Genomic DNA, 26,788 nt, shown 5'->3' on the forward strand with positions numbered 1-26,788 from the left:
TAAGCAGAAGCCTGTCATCAATTCCCCTGGACAAACAGGAGTCATTTCCCTATCCCACTGCCTGCTACAAGCACTTCTTTCTCTCTCTCTCTGTCAGTAAGAGCTGTTAAACATGATAGAGATGGGGCGGGGGGGAGAGAGAGAGAGAGAGAGAGAGAGAGAGAGGGAGAGAGATTGAGGCTGGGGGAATTCATGGGTACTGTCCTGAGGAACAAAAACAGATGGAGACAAGGTAGAGGATGGATGATCTTGTGGCCAGCTGGTAACTAGAGAGCAGGTAACCTGTAAGATAGACTAACTATCCTCCAGGATCAGTGCCTGTTGCTGTGCCCCTCTTGTAGTGGATGGATGCGGGCTCATCACCAGCACAGTGACAACACTCTTCGCAGGGCTGTGCTGGCCTCAGGAAACGCTTCCCTGCTTGGGCACTACTTTTTTCTTGCTCCTTTTTTCCCCCCTGTATTATCTATCAAATACATGTATGTATGTATGCATGTATGTATGAAATATATACACACATATATGCAAAATTATGTATGTGGTCTTTCTGCCACAGTATGATCTATTGTTCTCCCTAAATACATTAAATTCTAAAATATATAAAAGCAAAATCAGATTATAAAGTTGCATATTCTTTCTATACTCCTGTGATTTGTGAACTAGTAATAAGCACTGACCACATGAATCTTCTCCTTGCTAGAAAACTTGTTTTTGCAATACGATTGTGTAACCAACATATCAGAACTGCTCCTCTAAATTCTCCATCTGAATATTCAAAGCAAAGTATGTCAAAACTTGGTTATGATTTCCTGCAGGAGATAATATCAAGATTCTATCTGCAAAATACTTAGGAAATATCTGTTTATGGCAGGAAATATAAGCTACATTTATGGTAGGAAACACAGGTTACATTTCAGTGTGTGTACTTGAAATTTAACCAAGTTGCCTTGGCTCCCTTCAAAGTCATTCAGGAAACAAGAACAACTCCCAGAAATACGAATCCTTCCATTTTAAAAGTAACAACCACATAGACATCTAAGATATCTGTTGCAAATTACTGTCTCCTTCCTCTGATTCTAGAGGCTTTGGCTGTACAGCTAAGGAACAATTCACTTACCTAAGCAAAGATGTCTGGTGCCATTTTGGATGCCTGGATTAAGCAGGACCCCTGCATAGGGCTAGCAGGTAGAGCATATGATCTATGAACGTTCACTTAAGTTCTAGAGAGGTAGCTGGAGTCCAAACAAAATACCTTGAGGCACCTAAAATATCTAAGAAGCACTATTACACTGCCTTTTTTATTTTAAGCTCTCTTGATTGCATCACCTGTATTGACCAGAACAAGAGTCAGTTGTTTAAATTTCAGGAGTTGGTGTTGTGTCTAAAACCTGGGCACAGTGGCATAGCAGAGGATTTGCAGGAGATCTGCATCAACCTGAACTGGAAATGGGAGGGCAAGTATACTGTGAAACCAAAATGACAGTAGGCACCTTTTCCCAAGCATCCACATTCTGTTCTACATCTCCATTAACTGCACTTGTAGAGTTTGGCAATCCAGCGCTCATCTTGACATCTAATGCTATAAATCTCAATTTACATAAACAGAATCCACCACATTTTTTATCATCTAAAGTAAGACGTGTCAAATTTCATTAACAGAAGCATTACATTCTGCACCCTCAGTACTTCAGGTGAAGTATGAATTAATTCACCTGAAAATAATTATTTGTGTATCCCTGTCAAGGAAAATAGACACTATTTAGTCTCAATGAGTAGTAACTTCAGTTGACCTTAGGGCAGCAACTAAAACAGTTTGTCAGAAAGATGTTAAAATTGCTTTGAAAATCAGCGTGCACCCAATGAAATCCATACGCATACTTGCAGTTTTATAAAGGCACATGCATAAAAATAAAAATTACAGTGTTAGCATAGAAGAGATTACATCTTTTTTCGAATGACAGCATAGAATAGATGACATCTTCTTCAGAAACAACGACTCATCTGTTTTAAGGTCTGACTTTATGTCAAACTAATTTTCTGACTACAGTATTCTCAAAACAGCAGGACAACTATACAGCAAATGATGCCTCCTGGGTTTTGCTGGTTTAATTTTATCAAAATTAGAGCCTTTGAGAAACCCTAGATGTACAACTCTGAAGTCCACTGTATAAAAAAGACAATGCAGACAGCACTTCTGAGAGCAGTAGCATGTTTCTTGGTCTCTGCAAAACATTATCTCTAAGAAGAAAGAGATAGAACTAATCTCCTTGTTTTTTCCATCCACTTTATAGCATTACTTCCCATAAACTATGAAACACATTCTAAAATTATAGTAAAATGAAAGCACAGTACTTCAGTCTTCCAGCTATAATAACTTTAAAGAGGGGGTTATTTGGAGATTCAATGCACTGGTTATTTAACTTCCTAAGATACAGAAGTGTTTGGGTGCTTGAAAATTGAATGCCTGGAACTAATGCATTTGATTCACAGACCAAACACTGAAGAAGAATAAAGACTCTTAAAAAAATTGCAAATTGTGGACACTGTCTGATTGGAAATAGGCTGACAGACTAGCAAAAGCACATGAACTATTTCTTTTTCAATGCATGTCATGTGAGCAAAACACCTAAAAACACAGTAAGAACAAAACACAATCAACCTGAATCATGAAAAATGATAAAATTTACAGCTGAATTATTGAAATCTAACAATAGTAATCTTCCATACTCTTCATTTTTAAGATGACTTACAGCATATTCTCAATAATACATCTGTTGTTATTATTGATCAGTATTTTGTTTGGAGATTTATATTTCTGTACAATTTATAGCAGCTTTAAATGCAATTATTGGCAGTAGGCACAAAAATAGGTAGGTGCTTAAGTATCCAGTTACACACATCATTTTTGAAATAGGCAAATAATTGTGGGAAAGAATGTACAGGTTAAGCAGGGGAGTAAAGCACACTGACATGATATAGATATAGATATAGATATAGATATAGATATAGATGTAGATATAGATATATGTGCAGGTAATTAACAGACAGCAGCCCTTCCCTAAGCAATGCACTTCTTATATGAAACTTCAGTAATTCCCCCTTGCTACCATATATACATAACTTGAGTATAAATATCAAGTCATGTGATTTTTATACCATACATGTTTACAATTTCAATAAAGTTACTTAATATTTCCAAGATGTTGTGAAATCAACAACACTGCTTGTAAATATGACTTTTCAGTAAAAGAAGTTGATGGTCTGCAATCTTGATACTTGCATCTGTCCTCCCAATCCAGCTTAGCATTTCAGCATCAAAAATAAAGAAAAATGTTAATTGTTTCATGTAATCCAAGGAAGACATAAATGGCTATCAGTAACTTTACTCTAAAAAATATCTACTGGTAGCCTGGATGTATAAGGTGAAGGACTCTTAGTGATTTTCAACAAAAAGACTAAAACCACACAAATAAATTTTTAAAATTCTGGAAAGCTTAACAAATAGCTAGTAAATAAAGATTCATAGAGAAATATATTACATATAAACCTACAGTTTGATTATGAATAGAAAAGAGCATGATATAAGCTGTAATTCTTCTTACAAAGAATTGTCATCATGTCACTGAAAACTAGATTACAGGCTGCCTAGAAAGTAGTATAATAAAACTTATTGTAATAACATTTTATTTATGTCCATAAAATTGAAGAATGGTAAATCTCTGGTTATTTTATTTTTAATACAGAGATGAATTTTAACAAGCTAATTTATAACAGGTTACACCAATGTCTAGATTTAAATCAAAGGAATTAATGTCCACACTACCACAGTTTACACAGAGAAATTCTTGTAACACATTTCAATAGTTAATGAGGCTAAAAAGGTCAGCACTCACAATATCTGTTTGTAATAAATGAAAGAATATGTCAAAGTTTAAAAGTTTAGTTGGGAACTAGCATGAAGTTCAACAGCTATGCCTCAGGTCTTTTTTTCTCCCCATCCAAATTACTACTTAGAATAAATACTTCAGTAATCTTGAAAAGCTCCTTCTCTCCATCCTTATTCACTGTTCATTGATATGTACTGAAGAATCCTTGCAGACCAGTAAAAAGTTATTTAAAACAAGCAGAAGTAACCAACTCAGGTAGTAAATGAATATAGCTGTGTTTAGTCAAAGATGACTTCTTTTCCAGGCAGGTGAGACAAGCTCTGCTGAAATTCTGGTTGTAGTAAGGTGTTCACCAATCAGAAGCCCTTTCTGCTCATTTTTCCTGAAGCAAACTAGTACAGCTTTTATAATAAAAGTACTTTAGCAGCTTTCTTCAGAAACACATTATTTGTTCCCATTGCAAGATCTGTATTGATGTTTTTCAGCATCGCTCCATGAGAGGGCACAGAAAAAAACACTTCTCTGCAGCTGCTCTGGCAAATCTCATGGGTGAGAGTGGGCACCAACTCCTGGGACAGCTAAACTCAAACACACTGTCTGAGGATACACTGACCATCTTCTTGAGGAGCTCCTATATCACTGAGCATCTGATTACCCAGCCTAGCATAAGAAGCAGTGTAATTACTTACTTTTCCTTATACTCCTGCTACAGTGAGTTGGACAAGTTATTTAAGTCTAACAGGCTTTCCTGCAGCAAGGAAAAAAAAAAAAAAAAGCACAAAAAGCAGCATACATCCCCTCATTTTCTTTCCAATCTCAGTATGCCTTTCTTTGATATTTATTGCCTCCCTGGCACTTCACATACACAGCGTTATATATTAATTTAATGAGTCATGTAATGCTTCCCTAAGACTGGAACATATCCAGAGGTGGGGAAGGTGGCAGTGGGGATAGTGAAGTCAGACTTTTCAATTACTCTTCACAGAGAAGCTTTCATTCAGCTTCCATTCTTTTAACTTGAGAAGCAACCCTACAGGTACAGAAAAGCCTGTCAAATACATGAGGTGTCTCTGCAGTTGCCCGAATCTACATGAAGCCCAAGACAAACTCTTGTAAGAACTATCACATTTTTTCCCCTCCTGAATGAGTAGAAAGCTGGCAGTGGTGACACTTTTAACTGCAAACAGGTAACTGTATCTCTGTCAAAAACATTTTTTAGAAGATGAGAAGTAGAGCAAAAGTTTCTCTCTCAGAATTTCAGGCAGAGGGGATGAAAGTAGTGGCAGGATTAATGAAAATACTGGGATCACGTATCAAGCCAAGATACACCAGCTTGTAACACCGCAACAGTGCATTGAAGGGAGGTAGTGCAGTCTTAGCGTCATATGTACTATAAAAGAGCTCAGCTTTCAAATGCATACATATTATTTTTAATGCCATAAATGTAACTACAGCATTGCAGTGACTGGTCGTTCTACATCAGGTTTACAAAAGGAAGAATGCAAGGAAAAAAACTGAGACACAGAGAGGAGTAACTTGCTCAGGAACATGAAAAATCTACCTCAAATTTAGGATTAGGACAAGCAACAGAAATTGTAGCTTCTAACCTCGAATCATCAACGTATACAGACGAGACGACCAAAATGCAGAAAAGCACTAAGCTGTCCATCAGTGAACACAACATCCCCGCACAGTATCACTTTCTGAGACAAGACTAGACCACTATTCCTCCCAAGTCCATTCACAACCGCGCCGGCTCCGGGCGCTCAACAAGCCTTAAAGCACTTGCACATGTCAGAGTTCACCCACAGACAAGCTGGGCTGTTCGGCTTTTTTGCCCTGAGCGGCGCAAGGAGCAGGGAGATGCCGCCAGGCGCGGCCCTCCATCCCCGGCCCCGCCAGCCCGGCCCGGATCCCGCGGGCTGCGAGGCCGGGCAGGTGCCGGCGGAGCCCCGGGGAGCTGCGGCCGCCCGGGGGGACACGGGGAGGAGAAGGCGGGGGGCGCCAAGCGGCGGCCCGGCACACTCGCGGAGACGGCCGCCGGCAGTGATAGGGGGAAAAGAGGGGAAGGAGGAAAGCGCGTCTCCGGGGAAATAAAGTTTTGAAGGGAAGAGGGCAGCGCTCGGAGCGCCGCGCAGCCCCGCCGCCGCCCGCCGAGACAGCAGCGACTTGGGGAGATGGGAGAGAGGGGAACAGCCCCGGCGCCGGCTGGGCTCGCCCGCTACTCACCATGTTGACTTCGGAAACCATGTCGATGCTGGCGATGTCGATGTTCATCCCCACGCAGACGGGCGGACCTGCGAGCAGAGCAGAGCTTTGCTTTAGCCGGCGGGCGGGAGCGGCGGCAGCACCGGGGACAGCGGCGGGGGAGGCGGGGGGGACCGCCGGGCGGCCAGCCCGGGCAGGGCGACTCACCTCCGAAATCCGGCCGGAGGCGGATGTCGTAGCCCTTCAACAATTTATCCACAGTTTCTTTCACGAAGGACATGTTGCCGGGATCGTTCACACTGTGGGGAGAAGGAGACGGGGGTGTCGGGCGCGGGAGGCGGCAGCGGGGGCGCGGGGGGCCCGGGGCGGGAGGGGGCGGGCGGGGAGCGCATCGGCTCCTTCCCCGGGAGAAACGCATCCCGCGCCGCCGCCGGGGCACGCCGGCTCCTACCTCTGGGCGCAGCAGACCACGGCCACCAGGACGGGAGCAGAGAAGATCCCGAAGATCCTGCCTCCCCCAAAGCCCCACATCCCTCCGCTCCGCGCTCCCTTCGCGCAGCAGCAGCAGCCGCCGCCGCGATCCGGCTGCCCCGGCTGCCGCTGAGGAGGAGGCGGAGGCGACGGTCCCCGTTCTCCCCCCACCTCGCCCTCCCCCCCAAAACAAATCCCCCACCCCCTGCCCCGGCAGCACCGCCCGGCCCGCGGGAGCCGCCCGCGCACCCGGCTGCTCGCCCCGCGGCCGGACGCCGCCGAGCCCCGGGGGAAGCTGCCCTCCGCCGGAGCCCGGCCAGCCGCCTCCCTCCGCCCGCCCCGCCGCCTTCCCGCCAGCCGGGAGGGGAGGGGAGGGGACGGAGGGAGGGAGGGCGCCGCCGTCCCTCCGGGCGGAGAGCCCGAGCTGGGGCGCCGGGGCAGCGGGGCTGGCGGGGCCGGGCCGGCAGCGGGGGGCGGCGGCTCCTTGGGCACCGCCTCGGGACACGCCCGACCCCTGCACGGCCCCGGAGGCGGCGATGGGCGCCCCCAGCCCCGCGGGGTCTCCCCGGGATAGGAGCGGCACTACGGGGCTAGGGCAGCCCGCAGGGTCCCCCCTGGAGCCGGCTGAGAGGGGGCTGCCCGACTGCCCGCCCCTGCCCTCGGCCGCCGCTCTCTTTGGGGAGCTGTGCCCACCTGCCCTGCGGCGCATCCTGGGAGCGATGCCCGGGGTGAGCCGCTGGGGCGGGAGAAGGAGCTGGACTGGGAGCTCTGCCTTCCCCTGCCAGGGCCCGAGGCTGTTGTGACACGGCCCAGGGATGTGGTGTGCATGTACAGGTGCCGGGCCTGAGGCTCCCTTCAGCCGGGCCTGCGGGGGTGCCAGCTGCACTGGCCGAGATGGACATGCTTTGCCAGGCAGAAGCTCTGCTGGGTTCAAAACGTGTGTAGCCAGGCTTGTCATACAGGACAGGAATGAAGGGAAATAGCACTGAGTACCGGAGATGTAGGGCCAGACTGCTCTCAACTTTGTATAAAATATTGGGTGGGTGAAGATAGCACATTTGTTATTATTTTAAATCTTTTTCCATTTTAATTAGTCCTTTCAGCAGGACTTATTGGCATGGAAACCGAAGAATGTTGACTTAGGTATATTGGTTTTGGTTGCAGAGGCAGCTCCTCAGTGCCAGAGCTCTTCACCGTGCCCTGTGAATATACAAACACGCCCTTGGCCAGCTTCTGATTCTGGTTACATTCTGGCAATCAGTGGCCATTGGTCCATGACAAAGCACAACATTTCAGTAGCCAAGGGAGAAAAGCTTTGTTTTTCCTCTGCACTTTTTGTTTTAACACCTGTTTTTCCTTCCACACATTCTCTTCCCTTACAGAAACTGCTATGAAAAGGATGGGTATTGAGTAATGCCGTGATGTTATGTACAGGTGAGAAAACACGGATGACTTTTCCTCTGTCCTTAATAAATTATTGAAAAGAAAGACAAGTGCAATCCATTGTCCTGATCTTGTTGCTGTTGCATTTAGTAATAAAGATCCAAATAAAAGAAGGAACATATTCAGTTCCTTAAACTCAGAGTTTTAAAAACAGTATTAAGCTCTATAGGCAATGCAGAAAAATTTAAGAGTAAGAGAAACTGAGTTTTGCCAAATATTGTGATTTCATGTCAATATTTGGACTTCATGTTAATTTTTGGATTTTTAATAGCACCATAATTACTATGATTAAAAAGTAAGTGAAAATCTTAGTTTTTATTTAAAAACCTTATTAGGCTTATGATGAAAGCTTGAGAATTGTGGCATGAAGCATATATGACTCAAGAGCTCAAAAACAAAAAGTCAAATAATAAGTAACTATGTAAGTAATTTTAAGGCCCTGGGTCCTGATGTTTTTTTAATGCTATAGATGGGCAGTATTGAAGACCAGTTCTTTCAAAAACTTCAGAGGGAATGAATCTAGGGAAGGGTACTAATTCAGTTCTGCCCCCCTAAATTCTGAAATAAGGTACTAACGCCAAAGAAAATATTTCTTATGAAGAGCTTAACATGGTTTAAAAGCACATTTAAACACTAATAACTTTTCTTAAATAGATTGTCTGTTTTATAACAGAAATAAAAAAAGTTAGAGAGCACTATTTCTGATTAATGTGCTGTCCTTATACTTTGGAAACACATCTGAGGTAGGAATGAATCAACAGTGCTGTAGAGTCTGTCATATTTTATCACACTTCATTTAAGTATTTGTCTTCTTGATCTTACACAGCAACCATTTACTTGGGAACAGCATAAAGATAATCTAGGCTGGAGCTGATGGAACAAGGAAGTGTTTAGTGGGTTATGGAGCATTTGTTCCTTGGGACTCTGGGTTCGATTAGGCTTAGCAGTAACTGAAAGATGTTAAAAAGTATAAAAAAATCAATGAATTTCATGAAAGGTAAAAATCATCTCGACTTCTCTGTCACATGGCATTTGCAGTGAAAATAGCACTGTGGGGTTTGTCTGCAGGAAAGGCTCATAACTAAGCTTCTGTGGCAGTGGAACGTGGAATGCAGGTGAGACCCAGCAAAGACCTGCACTGGGCACAGTATTCGAGGAAATAGTGGAAGCCCAGTCTGATGGTTTCATGTTTGCCAAACTTAGTGTAGTGGTTTGAGTGTCTTTTCTGCTGTGAGGCAGGATTTTTGGGAAGCTATTTCATGGGGCCAATAAGAAAAAAATGGGCACAGAAATAGACTCATTGTCCTGCCCCAGAATTCAACATCATGACTTTGCTTCTGGAATTAGGCTCCCAAACATCTTCCAAAAGGCAAGCAGGTTATTTCAAGGCATGGCTGGAAGGAGTCTGAGCACCTCTATTCGCTAAAACAAAACAAAGCATCCAGTCACAACCTGTAGATTGTCCATCCAAGAAAATCCCAAGGAAGTATCTCCAGAGATAACCCCAAGGATCCAGGATCTCAGGGTAAACTTTTGTTTTTTGAAATGTTCCACTTTTGAGCAAATAGTTCATAAAGGGAGAGGGAAGGAGTTAAAATAACTCTGTGGCCTAGTGGTTTGGCTGTTGCCTAGGAAGTACTGTTATTTCATAAATAATCCAGTGATTCATGAATTAATTACTGGATAAAAGAAAACAATTTTCAGTGGTATAAGGAACAAAGCCCAATTCTCTCCTGCTTTTAGGTGCCTTCATCATTGTTCATTCTCACTCCTTGCTCTTTTCCCAATGTACAGTCTTTCTGTCCCAGTAAAACTATCCCTGTAAAATATGAGACTTTGAACATTGTAGTTCAGGGACTAAAATTCATCACATTTTATACAACCTTGGTGAATGTTCCAGCCTCTGGGCCACTGGACAGTTAAGATCTATGCTCCTGATCAAATTTTGTTCAATGAGGTAAACACAGCATGTATTCTTTACTTTTTCAGCATTGCCAATTGTTGTAAAGGCCACTTCAACAATGGATAAGTCTAAACTGCAAAGGCAAGCATTATATGTGATGAAGCAAAAGGACTATCTTTGCTCCAATGCAAAATAAGTGTAGAAGAATACAACTGCCAAGCCTACACATGAAAGAAGTCCTTGGGAGAAGTTGGATTATAGTGGATTCATCAACTAAGTCTGGGTTTGCAGATACAGAGGCTGGTCTCCAGAGAAAACTCCTGTTGCTGAGGATCTGATATCCATGCCACATTTGTTGTTTTGGGTTTAATTTTTATTTTTTTATTTATTTTTTTTTTTTAATCCCATTAGGAGAAGTGGCCAAATCTGGTCCACTAGACTAAATGCTCATTAGCAGTTAGAGCAATGTGCTGCTGGGGTGCATTTTTCAACTTAGTTTGAAAGGAGTTGTGTTCATGTACTCTGAGATGTGAAACAGCACAGTAAATGGGAATGATCTAGTGATTCACTTTGCAAGCACAGTCCTGGTCTCCACTGAAATGCTATGTAGATGCATCCATCATCTCATTTCAGAAGGAGCTGGAGCAGAGCACACTCAGCCCTTACCAAAGGACAGAAATGGTTGAAGGCAGTGGGATTGGAATGAGAAGCGACTCAAAATTTTGGGACAAATTCCAGTTTCCTTCATCACTGTCAGTATTAATGGAGATACAGCAGAGGAGGCAATGACAGGAAGGCTAGAGGAGAGGAGAGGTCTGCTCACAACTGATGCATTTGCAGTACTAGCGCTATCAGTCACCAGATGTAGGAGAAAGCCTGGCTTGGGAATCAGGGAAGAAGAATGCAATACATCACTGAACTCCTGTTCTGGAAAGTGGTACTAGGGGTTTACCTGACAAAATGAACTTAACTCCACTTACAGACTGTGGTCAGAATCACTTATCAAATATTTTCTTTTTCATTTTCCTTTCTGGCTTGTCTGTCATTTAACTGATTTTGACAAAGAGCCAGTCTTATCCTGAAGCAAACTGCAATCACAAAGGATTCAGAGATACAAAAGAGAGAGACATTGAAACTAAAATAAAGTGGAAAGAATTGCTGTTATATCTGAAATGTTGTATTCTGAGGAACACAGGACATTAATCTTACTAGGCTGAGACCCATGCTGCTGCTTACCTACTCTGCCTTGGAGCAATTTTAATAGCCTGCTGGTTTATCATGCTGAGAAGGTGTAATTAATAAAACTGGCTGGGAAAAAATATACAAAAAAAATTCAACCTTTTTTTTTTTTTTTCCCCCCTAAACTTGACTTTTTTTCGCTTTATGAAATCAAAAGTTGATAGTTTTTGCCAAAATACCATACAATAGAAAATTAGTATTTCCTTCAGAAAACTCAACTTTCTTATTTTCTGCCCTACAGTATCTCAGCAGAAGCAGAGCTTTAGAGTGACAGGCCGATGATGGCAAGCATTAGGGCTTAGGGAATACTCTGCACTTTGGCAGTTTTTTGCACTGTGTTTTACCTGTCCAGATAATGAACAGTGGTTGTTGGACATACTACGTGAGGAGAAAAGGATTCTGTTTATTTACTATATGTATTTATCAGAAATTTTGTGCAATATTTGCTGCTGTTGGGTGATACTCAACAGTTTATTTAACTGATAGTGAGTTTATACTCATTGTCCCCATTTCTGTCAGATAGATTGAAAGCTGCATTGCATGAATCCATTTGCTTTGGTTGCATAATTTGCTGGTTTACATTTAATTATACAGAAATATTAATGGTGTTATGTCAACAGTTCTGATGTAGTGGAGATCTGAATGTTTCAGTGGGCCACATAAAGAATAAGTTATTAATCCATATGAGTAATGGGGAAAATTTGCCTTTAATAAGAGGCTTGACCCAAATTGTCTTTAAGAGCTGTTTAATTTTTAGATGGGTATTTTTTTCTTCATATTCAAGAACACAGAACAAAAAATTGAAGTATCTGAATGAATTTAAGAGTATTCCTGCAACATTCCGTTCCTTATGCGGCAAAACCAGTGGATTATTAACATAGTGAGTCAGACATGTCAAAATAAAAATCCATTGACACTTTGGCAGAGGAAGAAATAATCATGGCTCTTTATAACTCACATTTTTTCATCATAAAGATTAATGATTATGCGCTGAAATAACACAAATACATTAGAGAAGCCTGTGGTGCATTAGAAATACTATTCTTTTAAGTCTCTGTCCAGATGAAAACAGTCTTTTGAGAAAAACAGACAAGAAACTGAGTTATGACTTTTTTTTTATTCTAACTGCAGTTGAGGAAGTGCTATTTTATATAGGACTTCTTTGTTACTTTTCTATTTGAGTGGATTCATCTAAATCCCTTTGTCAGGAGCACATTATTCTTAACAAGACAGTATGCAGCAGTTGCCTTTTTTCTCTTAAGGCTATGTCAGAAAGATATAGTCCATGTATTTATGATTTCATATTTATCAATACCTTTATGAATCTTATTTTGATAATTATTGGTTATGCAGTTTTTTAATAGCAGCAGGCAGAATTCCAAGTTAAGATCCAAACCTCCTTTTGCAGGAGATTATACAGAGTGAAGAAGACAAACATGAGTTCTTTGAATTGCTTATATTTAATATTATGTATATTTAAAGGAAGATCAAGCCAGGATCCTAACTGATGCATCTTTATTAGGACTAGCTAAAACACCAAGATGTTGGTTCCTAGCATTATCATCAAAATGTCCCTTTGAATTTTAACAGAGGAAAAGAGGAAAGACAAGGAAAAAAACACCAAGGGGAGAGAAGGGCAAACACTCCCACATAAAACAGGGTAAGCAATGAGAATGAAGTGTAGTGAAATTTTTTAGACACAATTGCGGAAGTGAAAATCCAGGGTAACAAAGAAAAAGCTATGGGTAGAATAAACTGAAAATCTGATACATGTCCTGCTTTTTGAGAAGGACACAAATCCTCTTTTGCTTATGCTGAGGAGTGCCCTTCACAGGAGCCAGTCCATGAAGGATGAGGGGAAAGGAAAGGCTTCAGCATGCAGAGGTGTGTTTATAGAGGCTGCATCCACAGCCAAACCCCAGTGCTCTGCTGATCTCTCTAAATGCATCCTCTTTTCCCAAGGCTGTGTCCCCTAGCCCTTTGCTCTCATTCCCTAAACACTGCCATCAGAAGCAGACACAGTTAAGCTCATAATACACAGGATAGGATCGTGGGCCATATTCCATCTGTGAAACAACATGTAAATTAAGCTGGTTGTGTAACTGTATTTCTTTGTCATATGCAGTGTACACAGAGGGGGAATCACTATATTCAAAGAGAAATCATTATTAGGTATATATAGAATTGTGTGTAATGGGTTAAAATATTTTTCATTTTGCCTTAAAGATTACTTTGTGGCTCAGGAAAAAAAAAAGTTAATAATAATTCTTAACATTTTGAAGGATTTGCATTCTATTACAGATAATAATCACATGCTTAAAGTACTTTCAGTAACTCACCTCGTGTCATAAATTGCATATAATTTTTTGTTTTCTTCAACTGCATTCCTAAAAAGAAAGAAAAAGAGCATATTAGTTGTATGCCTTGTGTCCATTGCAAAAACCCCCCCCTTGTTTATGGCTCTAAATGTTTTCAGACCATCATTGTAGAATCTAGAAATGCGGGGAAAAATAATGTATAAATTGAATTGTTCAACCTCTCACATGACAAGATTGTAATAATCCTTTGGAAATTGCCTAAGTGGGTTTTAATTATAGATCCATGACTCTGTTGCCAAGAAATGAAAAAAGAAAAAAATAGTAACTGCTTTTGTGAAAATCCCAATGAAAAGATATGTTTTTGATAGAGCTACGTGAATAATTTTCAGCAATGCTTTCCAATTGATCCAAATGAACATTATCCAATTTGGTTATCTCGTTTTTTTAAATACATAAAACTAAAAAAATACATTGAAGTCTAATGCACTGTATTCAGTGTGAGTAACTAATTTAACTCTGATATTTTGAATACTTTTAGGTATGATTAAACATTGAGGTTTGTATAAAAAGATATTGAAAATTCAAAGTTGGTCTATATTTTTGAGCTTTTTCAATTGAAATCCATGTGGATTTGCAGAATGCACTTTGCATTCTTTAACTAGAAAAAAGAGGGGGTTTTATTTTATTGGACTGTTTCTTAACATGTGGGGAAAAAAGATGCTCTTCTGAAATAACACTAGTGGTTTGAGGAAGAGCAAGAAATGTCTGAAATGTGTTGGCTTTGCTGGAATCAGCAATAAAATATAAGTTTTAGCTAGGTAGTTTCTGAGAAGGCGTGATGAATCTAAGAGGCACTCCATAATAAGTATTGATTTGTATCTTACAATCTGATTTATGTCTCTTTGCATTACTTTACCTGTCTGCTTAGAGAAGTTAAAGAGAAGCAACTAAAAGCATGGGGTAAATGATCTTGAGTTTGGATGCATTAAGCTCCACTTACATGGGAAAGTTAGATGCTGGGTTTGGTCCCTGTCCCTGGAGTGGTTATGCCTTTTACATTAAATATGCACCAGCTAAAGGATATTAACAGCTGAGTTTTTGAATGCTCAACTCTCTTGTGCATTGGGTAAGGAGATGTGGGGCCTCTCCCATGTCTTGGATCTCCCTGAAATCACCAGCTGCCTAAAACACAATGGGTAATGCTGGGCTGGGCTCGACTTGGCTGCTAACATCTGGTCCATTTAAGGTACCCTGAGGTACCTGAGGCACTGCATGGAGTTGCCAGTTACCACACAGGACCTACATGACACCCACACTCTACTGGAGAGTTAGAGTTCCAGGGGGACAGCCTGGAGAATTCCAGTGGCTCAGATGCTTATGTGTGGGAATTGGTCTGAAACTCTCAGGTCAGATTCCCCCCAAGAGAAGGATCCCCAGCTTTCTATACAAAGGCTACATTAACTGAGTTGACTAGATCTCTGTTGACATAATGGGAACACCCAGGTCTTGTGTAGACACCTACGCCTAATCCTCAGATTAATCCTACTCCAGATTTCACAATATCTTATGTTATTTTGATTGTTCTAGCGTCAAGATTCACAAACCACATTGCTCTGGATTTAAAGATCATAGTATTGTATGCCTGCAACCACACCTGGGCATGCTCTGTTTGGGTTTGATTGATTTGAGTCTCAAGTACAGTTTCATTTATTCTCCACACTTCTTAGCTCTCTGCTCCTCCGTGACTCCCATCGGGTAATTTCTTGAGCTTAGCAAAGAGAGAGAAGGGGACAAATAGCAGAGAAGTAGCATCTGAAGCCTGAACATTGACCCAAATATATCTCCTGATTATAGTTAGAGATCTCATATTGGTAGAGCCACATTGTCCGTGCTAAGAAAAGAAGATGGCTGGGCTCTTTTCTGACATGCACATTGCAACTTGCTGCAAGGTACTGGAACATCCACTGCATTTGCAGAGGCTGGATAAAGTGAGTCAGGGAGCATGCTTAGCCTTCATCTTCCTGTAGGACTATGCTCCCAAACACAGCCAGTGACACCTGGAGACAGACACAGCTCAACCTGTAACCATGACCACTGGCATGGGACTTACAGCAAATTAGCTATGGGTGGAAGAGGGCACCACTTCTAAATGAAAATCTACTGTATAGATGGAATAAGTATCTGCTTTCCATCTCATTGCCTAAATAGATCCATTCTCATGAGATAAAAAGCAATTTGAATACAATAGAGTTTTCTTTAATTAGTAGATTTGTGAAAATTTTCAGAACTGGGCAAAACGTCATGTGTGGCCACTCTGTGTTTAAAACTTTTGACACCCATCATCAAAAAATGCCAGTGGCGGGATAGAATTAACTTAGCTTCCTTATTGGTAGAGAGAGGATAATGGCAAAAGGAGATCAGAAAAACTATCAGGCAAACATAACAGGAAAGAATCAAATTTAATCTTTTAAGTGTTGAAGTTTCGCAATCAGCTTTTATTCAGACTGATAATGCACTCCACTTTTTCCTTCTCTTGCAAAAAAATGTAGACACATCTTAATGTTGAAATTCTCTTATTCAGCAGAGTGGTAAAATCTCTGCATTGAAAAATGCTTTCTTGTGAATGAGGAGTAAATGGAGTTCAGGAGTCTCCTAGTGCAGCTCTGTCTGCCTGGCACCAGTAGAAGACATACTTCTGAAAGTATTAAAAAAGTAATTCCCCCGTCACAAAAGTGGCACATTAGAAGTACTTATATTAAAAGCACTTTGTTGTATATGAATGTCATTATATAATTGATTATTCCCATTAAAATGCTTTGCCTCCTTATCACAACTTTAATAAAAGAACAAAACTGCTTTGAATATTATGCATGCACTTGCCTAGAGCCACTATTAAGCAGAGAGGCTCTGTGTGCAGCCAGGCAGTTGTTGATGGTAAATCAAATGGAGGGCATATGGTTTCAGTATGACTGCTGGTAGAGCTTTTGTTGCTAGAAAGAGCCAATGTTTTGCATTTAGGATTATTAAAGTAACAGAAATAGTAGTTTATATTTTCCCCTTTTTTTCTCTCCAGCTCTCCAGAAGGCCCACTCAATATAATACAGAAAAACATTCTAGGAACAACCCATGCTGGAATGTTAGGACGTCCCTGAACTTCAGATTTAGAGCACTGTGTGTTTTTTTAAAGACCACACAATTTCTGGATGATACCATGAGTCAGAATGCCTCTGGTTGGGATTCCTCCTTGCTGATGTAAGCATCAGACATTAAATGTGTAAGTCTGAGCCAGTTACCATGGACTACTTTAAAAATCAGTGAGGACAGCAAAAGCAAGTCCAAAGACTGAAAGAAACTCTAGAGGCTGAAATAGACTAAAATAGTGTAAATGAATCACCTTCCAGAAGTACCTAATAACTGTGAACATATAGCCCATAGCTAGTAAGACATCTAACTTTTGGGTTGCCTAAGAATTGCCTAAGATATATCCCATTCATGTGATTTAATGGGAATGAAAGCAAGATGTGTTTCAGTACATTGAGCATATTGCCCTATGGTTTATTAGAGCAAAATGTCTTTAGGTTGGAGTTCCATGAAGAATATCTCTGCTAATGTTAAGTGGGCAGCAAAGAAACAGAAAAGCTGCTAATACTTTATTTCTGGAATTTCTGAAGTCTTTTATCTAAATGTAAGTAGAATTTTAAACAAGGATCATCCTTTCTGTACTAAGGCCTCAATACAAAGCAGTGCTGGTGGATGAGAGGCTGGACGTGACCCAGCAATGTGTACTTGGAGCCCAGAAGGCCAAATCTGTCCTGGGCTGTATCAAAAGCAGCATGGGCAGCAGCATGAGGTGAGAACCCACACGCAGTGGTGCATCCACCCCTGGGGTCCCCAGAACAGGAAGGAGATGGACCTGTTGGAGCAAGTCCAGAAGAGGGGCACCAAGATTTTCAGAGGGGTGGAGCACTTCTCCAATGAAGAAAGGCTGAGAAAATTTGGTTTGTTCAGTCTGGAGAAGAGAAGGCTTTGGGATGACCTAATTGCAACCTTCCAGTACCTAAAGAGAATGCATAAGAAAGATGGAGAAGGACTTTTTACAAGAGGATGTAGTTAACGGACAAAGACAAATGGATTCTAATTAAACAGGAGTCCCTCTAGATTAGATATTAGAAAAAAGATCAAACTATGACAGAGGTACTAGAAGAGGTTGTGGAGGCAAGTTGTGGATGCCCCATCCCTGGAAGTGTTCAAGGCCAGGACGGATGGGGCTCTGAGAAACCTGGTCTAGTGGAAGGTATCCCCACCCATGGCAGGGGGATAGGAACTTAAATCATCTTTTAAGTCCCTTCCAACCCAAACCATTCTATACTTCAATGCTAATGAATCACAGAATGCTTAACAAGTACTCTTGTTATGAGTTACATACTCTTACATTATATATCTAACAAAATGATTCAGCATGAAAATATAGACACAAAGGCTAATTTTTTAGCTTGTTAGACAATGCTAACAGTAAGGAAGTGAGATATTTTAGCTTCAGATTTGAAAGTATCTGAACATGGAAGGCCACCACTGAGAAAAAACAAAACTTGCTTTTCTACTTTGGGAAGAATTCTCAGAGTACCTCTCAAGCTATTTACAAACAGGAAGAAAAAAGAAATGTGAAGAAAAACTCCCTCTCTACTGGCTAGGGGAATGCACACCTCATTACGTTTGAGCCTTATTCACTTTGAAATGAAGAAAATAGAGTTGTTGGTTGACCCAGCATACACAGTAGAGGCCGAGTGTGGCTCATTCTACATGGCTTTAGTGCAGTAACTATTGGTTGCAATGGCAAAGCCCAGCTGTAAATTTTCCTCCCTAGAACAGCTGATTCTGGGCTTCTACCTTAAGACTGCTCAACCCACTTTGCAAACTTTCCCTCCAGAAACTTCAGAAGCAGTGAGGCACTTGCATCAATGAGTCAATAAAATTCACTTTTCCTAGGAGGTTCAACCCTTGCTAACCACGTTAGGTATTCAAGGGCATCACTGTCACATAGCGTGATAGGCACTAACTAATTATTTTTAGTACCTGGAAGCCTATCAAGAAAAGTAAGAAAGTACAGACTGAAATGTCAAATGCAAAAATGGAAAACTGTGTTTAAAACTCCCAGGATATTGTAGACACAGTTATTGAATTACCATTGTAGATCTGCTGAAACCTCAGTAAGCAGCAGACGATGGATGTTTTGGCTATTAATATAAGATCCACATAGCTATCTCTTATTTTTTAAAATATAAATTAAGTGGATGCAAGCCAGGTTTTCATAAATAATGCTGAAAATGTTTATGTATGAGCAGCTTAAACTATGTAGCTCTAGCTGAAATAAATGTTTCAGTGAACATGATTTTAAACATGATTTATTCAAATGTTATGTTAAGTAAGCATTCAATATGCTTTTATGTAATACTGATGCCCAAGTTACATGTAATTATGATGACATTATACCATCCTTGATCTTTCATAACCTCTCTAGAAATTCATTTTTCCCAGCATCAAGCTCCACAAATAGTATGGAAGTGACAATGTCACATAGTATAAACAGTTACCAGAAAAATACTCTTCAGATCCATTTCTATGAGGGCTAGCCAGTCTTGACTCCTTTTGACATCAGCCAGAGATGGGAAGTTTAGTACTGCTCAGAAACATGCCGATGAATTTAGCAAGTCTACAAACCTGTTTGTTGGCATTTCAGAGCAAGATAAGAACCGTGGAGCGAGACTATGTCAAGTTGTGGACTCCAGTTTGCTCACATTTAATCACTGATATTTTTGAATGTGTCTAGTTTTAGTTCAAATTCTGTAGTTTCTATAGCATTATTTTAGCCCACAGAATTTATTTTCTCTTTTCTTTTAAATGCATTCTATTTCCAAATATAAAATAATGGGCATAGGGAAAGCCATGAAAATGCATACAAGACCAGTGCATAAATTTTCCATTGTCCTCAGACTAAAGATATCAGTGTCACTGTAAATAGTCTAGTGAAGGTTCCAGCTCCATGCTCAGCAGAGCTCAAAAAGGTAAACAAGTGCTAAGAACAATGAGGGAATTAATAGAACAAAAAAGTCAGTACAGTATCTGTGTTCTACCCATACCCTTGAATCTTCCTGCTGTTCTCTTCCATCTCAAAGAGCTTGAGAGCTCAATAAATGTATAGGAAAGAGCTACAGGGATGATTAGAAGTATGGAATGGAATTGGTAGGAAGAAAAAGATTTAGGCTGAGACACTTAAGTCTGGAGGGCAGTTGAGGGAGGAGAGAGATGATGGATGTATATGAAGTCATAGGCTGCCTAAATGATTATTTGCTGTCACATGTATTATAAAATACAGAGAAGCACTCAGATGATCAGGCGGTCAGTTTAAAGCAAACAATATGAAGTCCTTTATCACACAATGCATAATTAAATTGTAGGGCTCAATGCCAGAGGAAGCTGTGGAGGTCAAAGATATAAATGGGCTCAAGAATCCATTAGACAAATGCATGAGAAGAAGCTCCATCAATGGATATTAAGATCAATGATGTGAATGCACCCTCTGCCTGAGGAAGTCTATAAACCTCAGACTGCTTAAAAATGAACGCTTATACCTGGGAAAGAATTGGGTTTTATCTGTCCTGTTTTGTATGTCTTTCCCAAAGTACTACTACTGCCTGTTGTCAGGTGACAGCAGACTGACGCAATATTGGCTTGATTCAGTCTGGGAATGGTTATCTTCAATGCAATCAGAAATATATGTTTCTGGTTTACCATGAGCCAGCCAGCAGTTAAATAACTTTCACACCTTAAAATGGCTGTTGTTTTCATTACTACACTCTCCACTGGTCCAAATAAACCACTGATTTTATTTCTCTTACTTCAGAAATTCATTCAATTGCATATTCTTGATTTCTATACTTTGATCCTCTGAAGCATTTTCATACATCCCAAGGTGATAAAAAGTTTTCTAGTGTCCTTCTAACCCTCCTGAGGTATTAGAGGGCTGTTGTAAAACATGGATTTACCCAGAAAGAAAAAAAAATCAGATGCAGCTAGTGCTCAGAAAAACCTTTAGAAATAAACCTCTTTACATTTCACAGACAAGAATATATGTTCAATAAGCATGTCTGTATTATAAAAGATGTGATGTATATTGAATTTTAAGGTATTCATGTCAATTTTGGTGGCAGAAGCAATTATGATTTTAAACAAAGCCTACTCTCTCAAGCTCTTCAATTCCTTAAAAGCGTTTAGTGTTTTTGTTTTGTTTTCAGAATGAAAGTTAATAGTCTGGGAAAAATAAAAATTAATTCATTAAAGAATAGCTGATGCCACCCTTGAAAGCCTCATGACTGTGAAGGGCAGCTCCCCATAGAGGGATTGAGTTTTCCATGCAAAGTACACGGAGGCAGAAGAGAGCCCTAGGTTCTCATTCAGGCATCCTAGTGGACATTGTGCATGTTTTTCAATGACCCATATTACAAAATGAAAAGGTCACTTTGGCCCAACATCACGACAGTTTTGACTGAAAGCAGGTGTTGCTAACATGCTCTGTGCTGAACTCAGAGCTGTTGTGCAATAGCCATGCCAATGAGCACATCAATTTGACAGGGCCCATTAGATACTCCTCAGGTACTTTTGCTGCAAAAAATTAAGGTGCCCTTGGTCTCTAAAGAATTTTCTGTGGTTCATTCCTTGGATTTTTTTAGGCATCCACAGAAAATCAAAAATATTTTCTTTTGTTGTCGTTGTTGTTTTGGTTTTTTGCTTTGCCTTTTTTTTTTTTTTTAATAATACTGTGGAAAAAACCCTTAACTAAGAGAAGACATTTCCATTAACGACTCAAGTATTTCAGTAATTTGAAAAAATGTCATGAGGAAGAAAAATTTCTTGATCCATTCTAAAACATGTTAAGTGTATGCAGTTATACACAAATACTTAAAATGGGTTATGAATCCCCTGACACACACTTTTACAGATAAAATTAGTCTCCGGCTATGCATGGAAGAGCAATTTTAAGATGATGAAGCAACATATGATCAGATTAAATAATCGCCTGGATATGTACATGGTAATACTTTCTCATAGGTTGCTACTGCTTTGCAAGTATACATCAAAATAATTATTCTAAGTGATCTTTAGCTCTTTTGGTTGTTTAGATAGGAGGTCTTTATAAATTCAAAGGCTGTCAGCCCACAGTGTGTCAGGAACCTTGAATTTAAGAGCCCAGCCCTAACATTTACATTCCTCTGTTATGTTTCAGGGTTGGTTGTAGATGTTAAGAATATTGCCTTTGGGACTTCTAAGTGCATTATATCATAGCCTCGAGCTGTACTTTCTTTTTTCTGCTCTTCTTTAATCATCAAAAGTTTTGATTTAAGGGAGAAACAAGCTGGTAAAGGAGCCTATGCATCTTTGCATTTTCCCTGCTTCACATCAAGTGTGAGGGCGAGAGAACTGTAAAGTGTAGTTAAATAGTCATGCCAGTCTATGAAAGATTGGAAATGTTCTTTGAATTGGAAAACATGGAAATGTTCTTTGCTTTAAAAATGAATCAGAAGAACTAACACCATTTTTATTGTACAGAATTTGGAGATGTGAATATGAACACTTAAACTGTCCTGAATATATTGGGACATCCTCCTATCTGTTGAAGTAGTGCTAAAATTTTTATTTTCTTTAAATGCAAAACAAACATCCAGTGACATTAGAATGCTCTCAGATCTCCTCTTGACCTTGGTAAATACAAAAAAAAAACAAAACCAAAAAAAACCCAACCCAAACCAAAACAAAAACAAACAAACAAAAAAAACCCACAAAAACAAACAACTAAAAGCTTTTATGGATGAAATTTTAAATATATTTTTATTAAAATTATGTTTCAAAATTCCCTGCATCTTTATTGGAAGACACTGTGAAGTAATTAAGTCTGAAAAAAACACTTATGAAATCCAGAGCACACATTTCAACACCTCAGTTTATCGAGAGTTTTATAAACAGTTTTGGATATGCCTGAAATACTTTTCTATTGCCTGTAAGAAACAATAAAAGAATTCATATTCATACCCCTTTATTCATATTCATTCAGTGTTTAGTCATCCACTAGAATCTCTAAATTGCCTGGCTTTGTTCATCATCAGCTTTATAAATTGTACCATGCATGCAAGCCGGCTAAAAGGCCCCAATATAATTTTCAACTATATTTGGTATTTTTCTCTCAAAGTTCTCAAATGCTGTGTGTACATACATATTAGACATTGTAAAACTGGGACATCTGAAACCTCAGAGAGGCGAGCAGTTATTAATCTCCATTTAAAAATCCCACTTGAGGAATATGGGGCAAACACTACAGAATTAAATCATTTATCAATGTCAGGCTGTGAGTCCTGGTTATAAGGTTTCCCTGGCAGATAGGAAAGAGAATATTAGCCTCCTAATGCCCAATACTTTGTTGTAACTTCTAGGAAACATAAATTATATTTTCCCATATAGAAAGCAATCCTACATTTAACAGTGCTTAAGACAAAATAAATCAATCAGACATATATTTTACAATATTTCAGAGATCTTAATACCCTTAAGTTATCATGCAGAACTCTTATATATAGATTTATTATATATGATTAAGTATCAATTAACATTTAACTCTAAACTGCAGATTGCTAGAACCTGAGTGTTATGGAAGAGTTGACTTTCCCTGGAATGCTAGGTACCACAGAATAGATTTTTTTTTTTTAATTTATTTTTTTTTTTAAGGTTCCTAAACGTCTTGAAATTTTGGCATGTGGACCTCAGGCAGAATGGGGACTCTGGCTGACACCCAGGGCAAAGTGGGACATTTAGCAGGAGGGAACGAGAGGCTGGACCCTCTCACAGCCTTCCCAGGTCTTCTTTGCTGCTCAGCACAAGGCAAGCACTCTCTCTTTCAGTGGTTGTGTAGGTACTTGTTCTCTTCTTACTCATTTTCTGTAAGTTTAGGGGGAATCACTGAATAGGGTGTTTTGGTGTGTTCCAGTGTTCCCATTCTTATGTGCTTGTAATTGTACAGAGATTTGCCATTTCACTGGAGGCATTCAGCACCAGTTCTAAATCTTAACAGAATCTCTCAGTAGAAGTATCTATAATGAAAATAAGCTCTAGTTCACTGAACTTCACACCAAATTTCCATTCTGCTATAGAAATCAATGTCATATTATACTTTAATTTTTTTTTTGCTTTTTCTTCAATGCATACAATCTAATAACTTGCAGAAAGTTTAAGACTCCATTCTTTAAAACAGTAGGAAATTGAATAAAGCACGTACTTTTCCAGCCTTTATTCCTGCCTTAATATGATCCCTTCAGTATTAAGTGAAATTGCTACAAGTCCACTGTAATTAATAGTAGACTGAAAAAGGAAATGATGCAGTTGACAGCATTTACATTTCAATGTGGTATAGTCTAGCGTATTTTCCAGTTCCTTTCTGGAAAGACAAATTTAGCTCTTGTAACAGAAATTTTTTTTTTTCTTCTTTTAGTTATTTCCTTCCGATCTGTTTTCATGGACATTTACGCACACAATCCACTTTGAAAAATAAGCAAAAAGCAATAATACTTAAAAAAGGAAAATATTTTTCTAAGTAACAACTCACTATTTTTCTGCTAAACTAAGAGGATTTTATGAAATGATGGTCCAGATTGTGCCTCACACCAACATGCATACTCTGGAGGTCATGGCAAGCTGCATAGCCCACTGGGAGCTCTGGAGCTCCATCAGACATGGCAGACGTGCCAGATGCTGCACCTTTCTCAGGCATGCACCATGTCCTTTTCTAGGGTTTGGCCAGTGTGGAAGGTGGCTAGGTTTGATTTTCCCATCTTGAAGGATGGTTGCTAGGCCAGGAATGGGAGTGCAATGCTGACACATTGTGTCATTATCATACTGCACATTACTGTGCAGTAACATGCACAACTGCCTAGAAGAGTGTGGGAGCAGACACATGCCCCACATGCACAAACACCTCACATGTTGTAGCCACCCTCCCTGTCCCAAGGGCTGGCTAGCATTAGGCCAACCCTTCCCTTAGGAAATCTCTCTTGTGGATACTTATGGATGAATAAAAGTGCTTGAGATTCCCATCAGGAGGAAAGGGAATTGCTTGAGCACTCTGGCCATTTCTGCATAGGAAGCCAGAATGAGCAAACACAGGGAGCTGGTGATATCCCAACTTAAAGAAAATTTAGTGTAAATCTCTGTTTCATACACGCAGCTCAGGGAGTTAGAAAGAGTAAAATACTTGTGTAAGTCCAAACTTCAGGAAAGATAACATGGAAGAGACTGCATGATGAATTCAGGAGTCATTTTGCTAATAAATTCAATGGATTGACAAATTTACTTTGTTTTTTCTTTGGAAAGACACCCCGCCCCCACGCTATACTGTGGTACTGGATAGCAGCCTCTAGCAACCACCATAAATAATTTGGTTAGCCTGAACTCTGGGGAACTTCAATAATCTTTGGATGTAACAAAGATCTTGATGTACCATCTGATACAGGTGTAATTTTCCTTAGAATATTCTGATAATTTTGGGTAATTTTCCTTAGAATTAGGTAAGAGGAAAGCTTTATAACACGGTCAGCATGGAATATTTTAGTGGAGTTATTTCTTATGCTCATTAACAGAAGTCAGAAGATTTTACTACTAAAAAAAAAATCTGTGACAGACAACCTTACAAGAACAGATGGGTTAATCCTCAGTGCACCCTCAGCAATGTGGTCACATCTTTCTCAGTGACACTCCTAAAGGCCACAATGAGTTCTCCCTGGGGCTTTCTCTCCTTCAGGCTGAACAATCCCAGCTCTTCCAGCCTGTCTCCATACTAGAGGGTGTCCAGCTCTCTGATGATCTTTGTAGCACCTTTCAATCTGCTACAAGTCCTTGCCTTTTCTGTGCTGGGGACCCCAGAGCTGGTTGCAGCACTCCTGGTGAGGTCTCACCAGAGCAGAGTAGGGGGGTAGAGTCCCCTCCCTCGCCCTGCTGGCCACACTGCTTTTGGTGCAGCCCAGGGTGTGATTGGTTTTCTGGACTGCGAGTGCATATTGCCAGCACATGTCCAGGCTCTCATCCACCAGCATCCATAAGTCCTTCTTGGCAGGGCTGGAGTATCAAGGCTGCTTTTGATCCTCTCATCCCACAGCTCTTTTTGTTACCAGGAGTTGCCCTGACCCAGGTGCATCATCCTACACTTGGCCTTGTTGAAGCTCATTAGGTTCCCATGGACCCCCTGCTGGAGCTTCTCCAGGCCCCTCTGGATGGCATCCCATCCTTTAGGAGTGTCCCTGAGAAAGATGTGGCCACATTGCCGAGGGTGCACTGAGTATTAACCTTGTAAGGTTCTTATCTATTTCCATGTGTAGATGTGCATGGTTCTACGCTCAAGTTTGCTTTTTTGTCTTCTCCTCCTATTCTGCTCTGCTAGCTAGTTATGTCCTGTTACTATTAGGTAACATATGTACTGCTGCTATTAAAGAGCATTTAGTTCATGGCAAGTGACATTTTCACTAGATGGGTCTTAAATAGGGAGTAGATAATTCAATTTCCAGCTAAGAAAAAGAATAATAAATAAATAATGCTGAAGCTGTCTTTTTGTTCCTCCCTAATGGAAGGGTAATCATTAATCTTTTAGCCACTGGGGAAATAAATTTAAGGAAAAATTGGAGAATGATAACAATTGAAAATAAGACTGAAATGAAATTACCCACATTAGTAAAGTTACTAATACCATGGAGTGCCTGCATGCAATAGAGAGAATGACAGGGAAAGCTCTCATTATTTAGGCATCTGAAGGCCTAGCTGTCTCCTTTCTTGTTTGTTTGTTTGTTTTAAAGATAGAAGAACTTTTGCATGATTCAGGCTATTTATATAATATGGAACATTGCTCAGGTTTTTATGCTGTCACCGGGGTCTGGCCATCCAAACACACTCAATTCTCTCTGTGCATCTCAATGGAAACAGTTACACAGCAAAACTTAGAGCATCAAGCTCCTTTCCACACTTAATTCCTGTCTTTAAAATGTAAACCTGTGTGCAGTCATAACTGCATTAAACAAGCCACAAAAGCATAGTTGCTGCTGGCCACCACAGATTCTGTAAAGGTATCTTCCTTATTATAATCTTGCTTATAATCTTGCTTGTGGTGCTGCTGGCAGCTCTACGTTACAACTGGTGCTGAGGTACTGGTATATAGTACATTCTTTCTTCATTCAGGTTTTTCCCTGGTGTCACTCTGACCTTTTCAAAGTACATTCTGTGATATGAAAGAT

At 40.2% G+C, this 26,788-nt stretch overlaps 1 protein-coding gene across 2 annotated transcripts in view; it reads right to left on the reverse strand.

The window, feature by feature from the left end:
* Positions 1-26,788, reverse strand: part of GABRB3 (gamma-aminobutyric acid type A receptor subunit beta3) — a gene marked incomplete at both ends in the record, with an annotated part of 198,192 nt that overhangs the window by 110,381 nt on the left and 61,023 nt on the right. The window contains 3 exons of one of the 2 annotated variants that reach the window (XM_083881827.1): positions 6,117-6,184; positions 6,303-6,394; positions 13,491-13,538. In XM_083881827.1, coding sequence (XP_083737953.1) covers positions 6,117-6,184; positions 6,303-6,394; positions 13,491-13,538 — 208 coding nt within the window. Of the gene's footprint in view, positions 1-6,116; positions 6,185-6,302; positions 6,395-6,546; positions 6,627-13,490; positions 13,539-26,788 lie in introns of those variants that run through there. The other variant, XM_083881826.1, reaches the window with a different exon arrangement.

Source organism: Zosterops lateralis, assembly GCF_965231275.1.
Source record: "Zosterops lateralis genome assembly, chromosome: 2".
NCBI classification, from domain to species: domain Eukaryota; kingdom Metazoa; phylum Chordata; class Aves; order Passeriformes; family Zosteropidae; genus Zosterops; species Zosterops lateralis.